Genomic DNA, 13788 nt, shown 5'->3' with positions numbered 1-13788 from the left:
CATGAACAAAAGTATGTGGACATCTGCTCGGCCTACATCTCATTCCAAAATCATGGGCATTAATATGGAGATGGGGTCCCCCCTTTGCTGCTATAACAGCCTTTCACTAGCTGTTAGAACACTGCTGCAGAGATTTGCTTCCATTCAGCCACAAGAGCATTAGTGAGGTTGGGCACTGATGTTGGACGATTAGGCCTCGCTCGCAGTCGCCGTTCCAATTCATCCCAAATGTGTTCGATGGGGTTGAGGTCAGGCCAGTCAAGTTCTTCTACACCAATCTCGACAAACCATTTCTATATGGATCTCGCTTTGTGCACGGGGGCATTGTCATGCTGAAACAGGAAAGGGCCTTCCCCAAACTGTTGCCACAAAGTTGGAAGTGCAGAATCGTCTATACTGTCATTGTATCGTTGCAGAGCTAAGATTTCCCTTCACTGGAACTAAGGGGCCTAGCCCGAACCATGAAAAACAACCCCAGGCCGTTATTCCCCCTCCACCAAACTTTACAGTTGGCACAATGCATTCGGACAGGGAGAATTCTCCTGGCATCCGCCAAACCCAGATTTGTCTGTCGGGCTGCGATATGGTGAAGCGTGATTCATCACTCCAGAGAACACTTTCCACTGCTCCAGAATCCAATGGCGGTGAGCTTTACACCACTCCAGCTGAGGCTTGGCATTGTGCATGGTGATCTTAGGCTTGTGTGCGTGCGGCTGCTCGTCCATGGAAACCCATTTCATGAAGCTCCCGACGAACAGTTGCTTCCAGAGGCAGTTTGGAACTCGGTAGTGAGTGTTGCAACCGAGGACAGATGATGTTTATGCGCTACACGCTTCACCACTCCCGGGTCCCATTCTGTGAGCATCCTATGACAGTGCCACATTGAAAGCCACTGAGCCATTCAGTAAGGCCATTCTACTGCCAATGTTTGTCTATGGCAATTGCCTGGCCGTGTGCTCGATTTTATACACCTGTCAGCAACAGGTGTGGCTGAAATAAAAAAAATCCACTAATTTGAATGGGTGTCCACATACTTTTGTATATATAATTTACATACAGTTTTATAATCTACTGAAAATCACTGAACTCAACTAAACCACCGTAGACTATGATTCCAGAGGCAGGCAACACTTTATTGAGTTTATTTTAGGTAAGCGAGAGGTGAGAGCTTTAGCTGTGAGCCTGGCAGGAGAGGGGTGTTAGTGAGAAATGGGTAGTGTGAGAGCTTAGCAGGTAGTGAGGGCAGAACAGCGTGAGCGTGTCACATTGTGAGTTTGAGGCGACAGCACAGCGTAACGAGGAACAGCGAGTGGATTTGCAGGGCCAAATCAACGTGAGATATTGAGGACACATGATCCTCATTTATAATTAGGAGGGCGCCACAGGTGACTCATCCACACCACTGAAGCACCTTTGCAGCCCACCATTATTACCAGGTAGTATACCGTAGGTATTACCATAGGACAACCATAAAACAACCACAATGCACCCTAGGAGGAGAAAGAGAGAAACACACCTGTAAGACAAGGCTCCAGCAAAATGACTCTCGATGTAGGTATCCATGACGGGCTTGAAATGCTGGAACTTGCTGTCCTGTAGCAGGTTAATGATGTGGACCTGAAAGAGTCAAGGAAATGACTCAGTCACACACCGTTTTATGCTTTCCACAAGATGCAACGCTCTTTACTTAGCCAACAGCAAACAACCTATTTATTCAACCTCGCCTCCTATGTGACACAAACTGGCCTAGTTTGTACAGATTCATCTCACATGATTGCCTCACATGATAAAGGAGAACAGAGCAGAGATTAGTCTGTGTGTGCGTGTGTGTGTGTGGGTGTATGTGTGTGTGTGTGTGGTGCGCGTGTGTGTGTGGTGCGCGTGTGTGTGTGTGTGGTGCGTGTGTGTGTGTGTGTGTGTGTGTGTGCGTGGTGCGTGTGTGTGTGTGTGTGGTGCGTGTGTGTGCGTGCATGATTGATTGAACAGAGTCAACTGCAAGCAGATCAATCCTCAGCTCTATATTAGAGCGATGCAGCATGACTGTCTGGGATTGATCAGCGAAGGCTGTGAAGAGTTACAGTATTAAGCACATCCATTGGCTCAAGCTTCCAGTGTGTGTTTGTCTGTGTCTACCATGCATCATTGCACTTTTTCTCTCTGACCGCAGTATCCCACTATTGGGCACAGGCCTTCTTTTCTAATGAGGCTTGGTCTACTTCCTGACATATGCGCACACACACACACACAATTAGTTCTGCCGTCATGACACCCAAATCCTGGCTCCAACCAGCAGTGTTTAGAATCAACCAATGATTAGCTGTCAGGGAGGGAGAAAACAATATGCTAGGAAATAGAAGACCACAGAAGCAGTAGCCACTTACCAGGCAATCAAACACCTTCAGCCCATACCTCTGGGAACTCTCATCCAAGATCCCAAAGAGTGTATCAAGTGTGTCCTGTAAAAACTGGTGAGGGAGAGATAGAGTGATAGATATACAAAAGAGTGAATATCTACGAGATCAAAAATCCTATGATACATCTATAAAAGACATCTAGGAGACTTTTTCAAGTCAAACACAAAAAAAGGCCAATCTAAACAGGACATTCTTTGAGTGACATGATCCTAAACCAATCCGGGTGAAAATAGAGGGCCCGGGGAGGGGCGGTACCTTGACTATCTCAGAGCCATCGATCTCTTTCAGCTTTGACAAGCTGTCATTGATCTTCTCTGGGTGGGCTCTCCACTTCAGCAGGTCTAACATGTCACCTACAGAGACACATGAAGAGAAACAACCACCGTTACATCATGGACAACCTCAGTTAGCTCATAGACATGTAGTGAGAGACTGTCTACTCTTGGTTCCGAGACCTAGACACACACACACACACACACACACACACACACACACACACACACACACACACACACACACACACACACACACACACACACACACACACACACACACACACACACACACACACACACACACACACACACACACACAGAAACATACAGATATAGGATCTTAATTTGAGCCAGTTTGCTACGGCAGGAAAATAATCCTGCAGCAAAAATGTTTACACTCAAATACACTCCAAGTTTGCATTTCCTGCTTTGCAGAACAATTCTCAGCAAAAAAAGTGATCAAACTTTTTTTGTAGTCAAACAGACTACATCTGCACAGTAGCCTGGGTTTCTGCATAATGGCAACTTGCCGTTGTCTTGTCAAACAATATCATGGCGAGGCAATGAAGACGCGTTATTGAACTTCCATCACGATTTGGGAAATCCAGAACATTTCTGTCAAAGCAACATGACGGCATATGGTTAAAGCGCTATAATTGAATTACTGAAGTTCCTTCTGGAAAAAAACAATGTCATTCTATTCTATTTAAAGTATATAATAAGACAACACATTTACATTCAAACAATCCACGAATTCAAAATAATGATGACAGCTCATTAAACACAAAGCAATTTTCCCAGTGTTAAATTCCCCAGAATGTATTAATAAAATAGGTTAAAGAATAAAGGACTCAGTCTGTCTTCAACTGCACTTCAGGAAGTAGCTGTATTTCTGTATGTGAGGAAGTAGCTGTATTTCTGGATGTGAGGAAGTACCTGTATTTCTGTATGTGAGGAAGTAGCTGTATTTCTGGATGTGAGGAAGTACCTGTATTTCTGGATGTGAGGAAGTACCTGTATTTCTGGAAGTAAGTAAGTACCTGTATTTCTGGAAGTAAGGAAGTACCTGTATTTCTGGATGTGAGGAAGTACCTGTATTTCTGGATGTGAGGAAGTACCTGTACTTCTGGAAGTGAGGAAGTACCTGTACTTCTGGATGTGAGGAAGTACCTGTATTTCTGGATGTGAGGAAGTACCTGTATTTCTGGAAGTAAGGAAGTACCTGTATTTCTGGATGTGAGGAAGTACCTGTATTTCTGGATGTGAGGAAGTACCTGTATTTCTGGATATGAGGAAGTGCCTGTATTTCTGGATGTGAGGAAGTACCTGTACTTCTGGATGTGAGGAAGTACCTGTATTTCTGGATGTGAGGAAGTACTTGTATTTCTGGATGTGAGGAAGTACCTGTATTTCTGGAAGTGAGAAAGTACCTATACTTGTGGATGTGAGGAAGTACCTGTACTTGTGGATGTGAGGAAGTACCTGTATTTCTGGATGTGAGGTAGTACCTGTATTTCTGGATATGAGGAAGTACCTGTATTTCTGGATGTGAGGAAGTACCTGTTTTTTCTGGATATGAGGAAGTACCTGTATTTCTGGATATGAGGAAGTACCTGTATTTCTGGATATGAGGAAGTACCTGTATTTCTGGATGTGAGGAAGTACCTGTATTTCTGGATATAAGGAAGTACTTGTATTTCTGGATATGAGGAAGTACCTGTATTTCTGGACGTGAGGAAGTACCTGTATTTCTGGATATGAGGAAGTACCTGTATTTCTGGATGTGAGGAAGTACCTGTATTTCTGGATATGAGGAAGTACCTGTACTTGTGGATGTGAGGAAGTACCTGTATTTCTGGATGTGAGGAAGTACCTGTATTTCTGGATGTGAGGAAGTACCTGTATTTCTGGATGTGAGGAAGTACCTGTATTTCTGGATGTGAGGAAGTACCTGTATTTCTGGATGTGAGGAAGTACCTGTATTTCTGGAAGTGAGGAAGTACCTGTACTTCTGAATGTGAGGAAGTACCTGTATTTCCGCAGACAATAAACTAGATATATTCCTTGCACAATGCCTCAAATCACTTTGTGCAGCTTAACGTTTCAGAATATTTACACTGAGTGGTCGACTGTTTGAGAATTCAGCATTACTACAGTAATATTCAAGACAAGACAAGACAAGACAACGACTCCGGACGAGTCAGAATCAGAATCAGACCGATTATCCACTATCCAGACTGAAGGATACACTTTACACTAGTAAGTGATCTGCCGCTGGATAGTAGAGCCATAGAAAGTTGGAGCAGGCCTACAGTGGTGCAGGAAAGGTGTCGGTCTACTGGTTCGGGTGTAGGTCTACCGTGCAGGCGCAAGCTCTAATACTTTGACTTCCACCCTTACCATTCTGTGTGAGTTTAGTGGAGCAGAGGAAGGAGGTGATCCAAAAGGATTCCTTGGTGCCTTTCACAGCCTGGTTGTTGCCGGGCAGATTGGCTTTGGAGAAGGGCAGCTTGAGGTAACGGCTAGAGTCCTGGAGGTTAGCATTTTCCTCACACTGAAAGGAGCAGAGATACAGTACTGGGTTAGTGCCACTACAGGAGACTGGAGAAAAAGGCTACAGTATTACGGTATTTCGTTCGTTACTTAACTGCATTCTCAAAGATTAAGGAGTTTGATACACTACAATATACTGCTTCCATACTGCTAGGAAAATGCAGTTTGGGGAATTAAATGTGTTATTATCTTCATCATCATTCAAACTACAACAATATCTTTGTTTCAATGAAACATTGCAAAGGGCTGGGGACCCTATAAAGTAAGGACTGTGCATTTTCCAATTCTCTAACTTTCAATGGTTTTAGCCATGCTTTCGAACATATCAGCACAGTGTTTCAATATGCTCTGAACAACAGTTCAGGTAGGCTATTCCCACTCTGATGCTTACACGTGGTTAGTGCTGAATTCCTCTTCCCTATTTTGGAGATGAGGAACTAGGCCATGACAATTTCTTCCAGCTTTTGTCCTGACTTCTATCTTGACAGTAAAGTGGATTTTTTTTACGCCAATGGAAAACAACACAAGAAGATTCTTATGAGGCATCAAATGCAATTTCCGTAAAACCCTACAGAGAACCGGCTGTCTCAAAAGGGGAGACACACGGAAACACTTCAAAGAGCAAGGCTACAAAAGCAACTGTATTTAATGTGAATTATAGGACTTTTACACACATTTCAAGGCAGCTAAAACTGTGCAAAGCGGTCCATCTGTAGACTATCCCTTTCTGTTTGCAGACAGGTTAGACTAGAGACTGCATCTGAAGCCAGGCCAAGGTGTTTTTAATCTCTCTGTTTTTCCTGTGTGATGGGAAATGACCTATTAGCAGTGGGAGCCTTCTTAATGAGGTGGTGAGCAGGAATAGAAAAGGGCAGCAGAGAGCAAAGCCCAGAACCACAAGGAGGGAGAGGCTGCTTGATTGCATAATGGTTCTCCCACTGTCTTGACTCGCCCGCCTGCCTGCCTGCCTGCCTGCCTGCCTGCCTGCCTGCCTGCCCGCCCGCCCGCCCGCCCGCCTGCCTGCCGAACTAAGATGTGTCGAGACCAGGTATTCCCAAACTGGGGTATGCGCAATGCCATCAGGGGTACGCCAAATAAAAATGTGATTAATTTTTTTCTTCACATTTTCAAATAGTCCATTCATATTTTCCAACGGGGCTATACATTTGGGTGAGGTTGTTTCTCGCCTGAGTAGCCCTGTTTCACTGCCAAAAATCGAATTAAACCATCTAGTGTTCAGCGAAATAACACAATGTCAAATAATTAACATCCAATCACATTAACCGTTACTCTCTCGCGGGAATTCCACTAACGGGTCCATATGTAGCCAAACGTAGCTGCTGCTCATGTTGGTATCTGTACTGATGGCACAAAAGCCATGACAGGGAGACATAGTGGAGTGGTAACGCGTGTGCAAGCAGTTGCTCCCGACGCCACTTCGGTACACTGCAGCATCCACCGAGAGGCTCTTGCTGCCAAGGGAATAAAATGAAACCATCAGCTGTTCTTGTCTAATGATGTTCTGTATTATGTCATTCTGAAGTTTATGTTTCATGTTTTGTGTTGGACCCCAGGAAGAGTAGCTGCTGCTTTTGCAACAGCTAATGGGGATCCTAATAAAATACCAAATACCAAATTTACCCATGTAACGCTTTTACAACATACAGAAAGAAGTGCGTTGGTTATCAAGGGGATATTGATACGTTTTTTGAACTGAGAGACGAGCATAAAGTTTTCTTTACTGACCATCATTTTCACTTGTCTGACCGCTTGCATGATGACGAGTTTCTCACACAACTGGCCGATCTGGGTGATGTTTTTACTCGCCTGAATGATCTGAATCTAGGATTACAGGGACTCTCCGCAACTATATTCAATGTGCAGGACAGAATTAAGGCTATGATTAAGAAGTTGGAGCTCTTCTCTGTCTGCATTAACAAGGACAACACACAGCTTTTTCCATCATTGTATGATTTTCTTGTGTGCAAATTAATTCAAGCTTACGGACAATGTCAAATGTGATATAGCTGTGTGAGCTGGGTGCGCAATTATGCAGGTACTTTCCCGAAACGGATGACACAAACAACTGGATTCATTATCCCTTTCATGCCCTGCCTCCAGTCCACTTTCTGATATCTGAACAAGAGAGCCTTATCGAAATTACAACAAGTGGTTCTGTAAAAATGTAATTTAAATCAGAAGCCACTGCCAGATTTTTGGAATGGGCTGCATCCTGCCTTGGCAAATCATGCTGTTAAGACACAGATGACCTTTGCAACAACATACCCATGTACGTGGTTGCAAAGTTTGGACACCTCGCTTCGCGTTCTTAGGAAACTAAGCAGAATTTCGTTTTTTCACGTATTACTTCTTACACTGTTACCTCAGGAAATCTTAAGTCTTATTACATACTTGCCGGAAGGAACTATTGGATATAAGAGCAATGTCAACTTACCAACATTACGACCAGGAATACGACTTTCCCGAATCGCATCCTCTGTTTGAACCACCACCCAGTACAATGGATCGGATCCCAGTAGGCGACCCAAAACAAAGGCGCCGCAGAAGGGGCAGACGGATCAATCTTCTGGTCAGGCTCTGTAGACGGGCACACCGCCTACCGCTTCTGAGTATACTACTCGCCAATGTCCAGTCTCTTGACAACAAGGTAGACAAAATTCGAGCAGGGGTTGCCTTCCAGAGAGACATCTGAGATTGTAACATTCTTTGTTTCACGGAAACATGGCTCACTCGGGATACGTTATCAGACTCGGTACAGCCACCCGGTTTCTTCACGCATTGCGCCGACAGAAACAAACATCTCTCTGGTAAGAAGAAGGGCGGGGGTTTATGCCTTATGATTAACGAGTCCTGAGGTGATCATAACAACATACAGGAACTCAAGTCCTTTTGTACACCTGACCTAGAATTCCCTACGATCAAATGCCGACCGCATTATCTACCAAGAGAATTATCTTCGATTCTAATCACAGCCCCCCTCCAAGCAGACACCTCGACGGCCCTGAAAGAACTTAATTTGACTATATGTAAATTGGAAACCACATATCCTGAGGCTGCATTTATTGTAGCTGGGGATTTTAACAAGGCTAATCTGAAAACAAGGCTCCCTAAATTGCATCAGCATATCGAATGCACAACCCGGGCTGGCAACACTCTGGATCATTGCTACTCTAATTTCCGCAACGCATACAAAGCCCTCCCTCGCCCTCCTTTTGGAAACTCTGACCACGACTCTATTTTGTTGCTCCCAGTCTATTGACAGAAACTAAAACAGGAAAGGCCGTGCTCAGGTCTGTTCAACGCTGGTCCGACCAATCTCCACGCTTCAAGATTGCTTCGATCACGTGGACTGGGATATGTTCCGGATAGCATCGGACAATAACATTGATGTACACGCTGATTCGGTGAGCGAGTTTATTAGCAAGTGCATCGGTAATGTGGTACCCACGGTGACTATTAAATCCTTCCCCAACCAGAAACTGTAGATTGATGTCAGCATTCTTGCAAAACTGAAAGCGGGAACCATTGCTTTTAATCATGGCAATGCGACCGGAAACATGACCGAATACAAACAGTGTAGCTATTCCCTCCGCAAGGCAATCAAGCAAGCTAAGCGTCAGTATAGAGACAAAGTAGAGTCGCAATTCAACGGCTCAGACAAGAGACGTATGTGGCAGGGTCTACAGTCAATCACGGACTACAAAAAGAAAACCAGCCCCATCGCGGACACCGATGTCTTGCTCCCAGACAAATTAAACAACTTCTTTGCTTGCTTTCAGAACAATACAGTACCACTGACATGGCCCGCACCAAAACCTGCAGGCTCTCCATCATCGCAGCCAACATGAGTAAAACATTTAAAAGTGTTAACCCTCGCAAAGCTGCCCAGCCCAGAATTCCTCCCTAGCCACGTCCTCAGAGCATGTGTGGACCAGCTGGCTGGTCCACAGACGACGTAATCGCAACCACACTGCCCTAACCCATCTGGACAAGAACAATACCTATGTAAGAATGCAGTTCATCGATTACAGCTCAGCATTTAACACCATAGTACCCTCCAAACTCATCATTAAGCTAGAGACCCTGGGTTTCAACCCTGCCCTGTGCAACTGGGTCCTGGACTTTCTGACGAGCCGCCCCCGGGTGGTGAGGGTAGGAAACAACATCTCCACCCCGTTTATCCTCAACACTGTGGCCCCACAAGGGTGTGTTCTCAGCCCTCTCCTCTACTCCCTGTTCACCCATGACTGCGTGGCCATGTACGCCTCCAACTCAATCATGAAGTTTGCAGGCGACACTACAGTGGTAAGCTTGATTACCAACAACGACGAGACGGTCTACAGGGAGGAGGTGAGGGCCCTCAGAGTGTGGTGTCAGGAAAATAACCTCACACTCAACGTAAAAAAAACTAAGGAGATGATTGTGGACTTCAAGAAACAGCAGAGGGAGCACCCCCCCTATTCACATCGACGGGACAGTAGTGGAGAAGGTGGAGAGTTTTAAGTTCCTCTGCGTACACATCACGGACAAACTGAAATGGTCCACCCACACAGACAGCGTGGTGAAGAAGGTTACAGATGCACAATTGAGAGCATCCTGTCGGGCTGTATCACCGCCTGGTACAGCAACTGCTCCGCCCACAACCGCAAGGCTCTCCAGAGGGTAGTGAGGTCTGCACAACGCATCACCAGGGGCAAACTACCTGCCCTCCAAGACACCTACAGCACCCGATGTCACAGGAAGGCCAAAAAGATCATCAAGGACAACAACCACCCGAGCCACTGCCTGTTCACCCCGTTATCATCCAGAAGGCGAGGTCAGTACAGGTGCATCAAAGCCGGGACTGAGAGACTGAAAAACAGCTTCTATCTCAAGGCCAACAGACTGTTAAACAGCCATCACTAACATTGAGTGGCTTCTGCCAACATACTGACTCAATCTCTAGCGTCTTTTATAATTAACATTTGGATGTAATAAATGTATCACTAGTCACTTAAACAATGCCACTTTATATAATGTTTACATACCCAACATTTCTCATCTCATATGTATATACTGTACTCTATTCCATCTACTGCATCTTGCCTATGCCGCACGGCCATCGCTCATCCATATATTTATGTGTACATATTCTTAATCATTCCTTTACACTTTTGTGTATAAGGTAGTTATTGTGAAATTGTTAGATTACTTGTTAGATATTACTGCACGGTCGTAACTAGGAGCACAAGCATTTCGCTACACTCGCATTAACATCTGCTAACCATGTGTATGTGACCAATAAAATTTGATTTTGATTTGATTTGAGTGGATTCTCGGCCCTCACTAGCATGAAAACGAAATACAGGCACAAACTGTGTATGGAAAATTATTTAAGGCTCTCCAATACAACCCAACATTGCAGAATTATGTGCATCCTTTCATGCACACCCTTCTCATTAACCTGTGGTGAGTTATTCACAATTTTCAATGAACAAATAAGGTTTTATATGTAAGATGGTTAAATAAAGAGCAAAATTATTGATTATTATTATATTATTATTTGTGCCCTGGTCCTATAAGAGCTCTTTGTCACTTCCCACGATCTGGGTTGTGACAAAAACTCACACTCATTCTTATGTTTAATAAATGTATCGTATAGTGTGTGTGTGACAGGCTTACAATGATGGAGAAAAAAAAAACATTTGAGAGTGTGCTAACCCTGGTGCTAGAGGGGGTACGCAGCTTGAGGCTGAATAATTGAAGGGGTACGGGACTACAACAAGTTTGGGAACCACTGGTCTAGACAACCTACAACCTGTCTGTCTCTCTGCAGTACCTTGGATTATATTGTCTCTCTTTCAGGCCAAAACCTCTTTACCCCTGCCTGTGTCTCCGAAGAGTTCAGACTATCCACAACCTGTGCATGCTCTCTTACCATGCCTTTCTTTTTATAACACTAACAGACCACCTCCAGTGCTCTGTACCCCTTCCTATCGCTCTCTTAACCCACAGCCTCAGTGCTAACTAGCCTTGCCCGTCTCGCAGAACAGCTCCTTGCTAGCCTGCAGAGAACTATTGTGTGCTCTGTAATCTCTGCAGCTTATGTTCCCTAGCCCTGTCGATCTCAACCTACAATTACCCAGAGCTACACCCCAAAACAGCCAACAGGCACCATAACGTAGAGCTGTGTTTAATTGACTATGCCCGAGGGTTGGTTTAAATGCTGTTTGCTTTGGACAGGCCATGGGTTAAGTGGAGAGCTTACTGGGGTAGTAATGAAAACAAGCTCGGATGGCAAGCGCCTGTTTATGACTGAGTATAAGCTGGAAAAGTATCAGCGGGAAATAGCAGTGTGAGCATGTGATGTGTGGTGTGTGTGTGTGTGTGTGTGTGTGTGTGTGTGTGTGTGTGTGTGTGTGTGTGTGTGTGTGTGTGTGTGTGTGTGTGTGTGTGTGTGTGTGTGTGTGTGTGTGTGTGTGTGTGTGTGTGTGTGTGTGTGTGTGTGTTGTGTGATGTGTGATGTGTGTGTGTGTGTGTGTGTGTGTGCTCTGCCCATGTCTCATGGTTAGTGGACATTACATAAACAGATATAACTCATCATCCTGCTAGCCTACTCATTGCTGAAGCATCTGACTCACCTGGCCACCGCTCTGGAGCCAAGCAGCCACAATCAATCATGGTAATGGGACTGGCTTATTACAGCGCTTTTTTTTCCCTCAAGGTCTCACAGAGCTTTACATGAAACAGTGTGGATCGACTCATCCGCCACTAATGTCAAACGCCTACCTAAGTGACGACTATCATGGTGGACAGGTGAGAAGTGATTGTGTGTGTGTGTGTGTGTGTGTGTGTGTGTGTGTGTGTGTGTGTGTGTGTGTGTGTGTGTGTGTGTGTGTGTGTGTGTGTGTGTGTGTGTGTGTGTGTGTGTGTGTGTGTGTGTGTGTGTGTGTGTGTGTGTGTGTGTGTGTGTGTGTGTACAGTACCTTATGAATGATGAGCTCGTGGGTGCCGTCCGGCAATGTCCGTCCGTCCTCCTGCATCAGATGAACGAAGGAGTAGCCAAACAGCTTCTTCTCCCCTTTGTCTTTGGCTGTGGAACACCGCACACATCCAACGTCACTATCGGGAAACACACTATCACCGCTACTCTCTAGTACTCTACAATCAGACAGCCATGCTATGGAGTGCAAGACGTACGCATCACATGTGGCTGGTGGCACCTTAATTGGGGAGGATAGCATTCCAATTCACTCCATTCCAGACATTATTTTGAGCCATCCTCCCCTCGGCAGTCTCCTGTGTTATGCATCCATTCAACCTGGAAGCTCTATCGCTGTGTTTAGAGCCTTGGAGGAAGTGAGGTAAAATGGTGCCTTTATCACGGTAGCGGGTTTAAAAACAACACCGGCGAGTGTCAGAGCAGGGAGTGGACGTCACGTGGGAATTGTTCCTCGGTGTCGTGGGAGAGGGTGACATACTGAGACTCGCTCAACTACAGGCCTGGAAGAGGAATATGAGGAGATTCTGAGGCACAAGCCCTTTTTTTGAATGTTTAAGGAGATTCTCGAGAGGTATCAGAGGGGGGGGGCAGAGACTAGACAGATTACTGTAATGTAAAGCTGTGAAATGCTCACGTCTCGACCACTAACCGTAGGAGGTAGCGCGCGACATTTGTCTGACAGTTGTCCCCCCTCCAAGCAGGGCAGTGTACATAGAACTGTCTCGTTGAGCCTAACACTCCTACAGTAAACATCGTAACAGCAGAGCAATGTTTTTGATACAGCTGAAATATATAGACATAGACATATCCTTATATTTGAAACTTGTTTTATTGAGTTAACTTAAATTGCAGTAACAGCCTATGTCATTTAGAAATTGTTGTCATAGCTTTAAGAAGCAACAAAAGAGGTCAACTCTGCCTGGCTGGCTGCACTGAGTCACGTTAAACAGCTGATGTCCACTCCTCAGTGAATTACTCACATTGTCAGTTGCAATTTGATGATGTATATGATCTTGATAAAATTGAAGCCTGGTTTGTTCTAATGCTGTAAGATAGTATATTCATATGGGAGGGGTAAACCCTTCATCTTTTATATGCTAACATTATGAGCTAGCTAGCAGAAACGGCTTTTGTCTTGAAGTTCAAATATAATGAGTGTACGGGCGATAATTGTATTTATTTATTATTGTCCGCACATGCTTGTGAATAGCTGAGTCACACTGTACTGTACAGTGGCACCCTCCCGGCATACTTCATAAGCTTACAATATCACGACAGTCCGACGCTAATGTCAATTGAAAGGTTTATGTACATATTATGTCTATTGAAATCTGCTGCAACTCTCTTCAATCTAAATACGCCCACAGACCTCTTTAAATCTCCCCCCTGACCTCTGACCCAACTGTGACCCCTGACCTTACAGCTTCTGCCCCACACAGTGTTGCTAATTTAGCGCTGTATTTTATAGAGTTTTCAGACCCCTCCACACAGGCAGAGAAGCACAGGTGGGAGAGCGGGGGAAAACACTACATCAGGGACCGTA

General features: G+C 44.9%; 1 protein-coding gene across 1 annotated transcript in view; it reads right to left on the bottom strand.

Annotated features, from left to right (window-relative positions):
• The window catches only part of LOC124013791 (dedicator of cytokinesis protein 4-like), a 150657-nt gene that overhangs the window by 52153 nt on the left and 84716 nt on the right, over positions 1-13788 (bottom strand). Inside the window, 5 exon segments of the mRNA XM_046328315.1 lie at positions 1517-1617; positions 2382-2465; positions 2670-2767; positions 5090-5243; positions 12229-12335. Coding sequence (XP_046184271.1) covers positions 1517-1617; positions 2382-2465; positions 2670-2767; positions 5090-5243; positions 12229-12335 — 544 coding nt within the window.

The sequence above is a fragment of the Oncorhynchus gorbuscha genome, linkage group LG25 (assembly GCF_021184085.1).
Source record: "Oncorhynchus gorbuscha isolate QuinsamMale2020 ecotype Even-year linkage group LG25, OgorEven_v1.0, whole genome shotgun sequence".
NCBI classification, from domain to species: domain Eukaryota; kingdom Metazoa; phylum Chordata; class Actinopteri; order Salmoniformes; family Salmonidae; genus Oncorhynchus; species Oncorhynchus gorbuscha.
The sequence above is the reverse complement of the archived record's forward strand: the minus strand, read 5'-3'. Positions and strand labels throughout refer to the sequence as shown.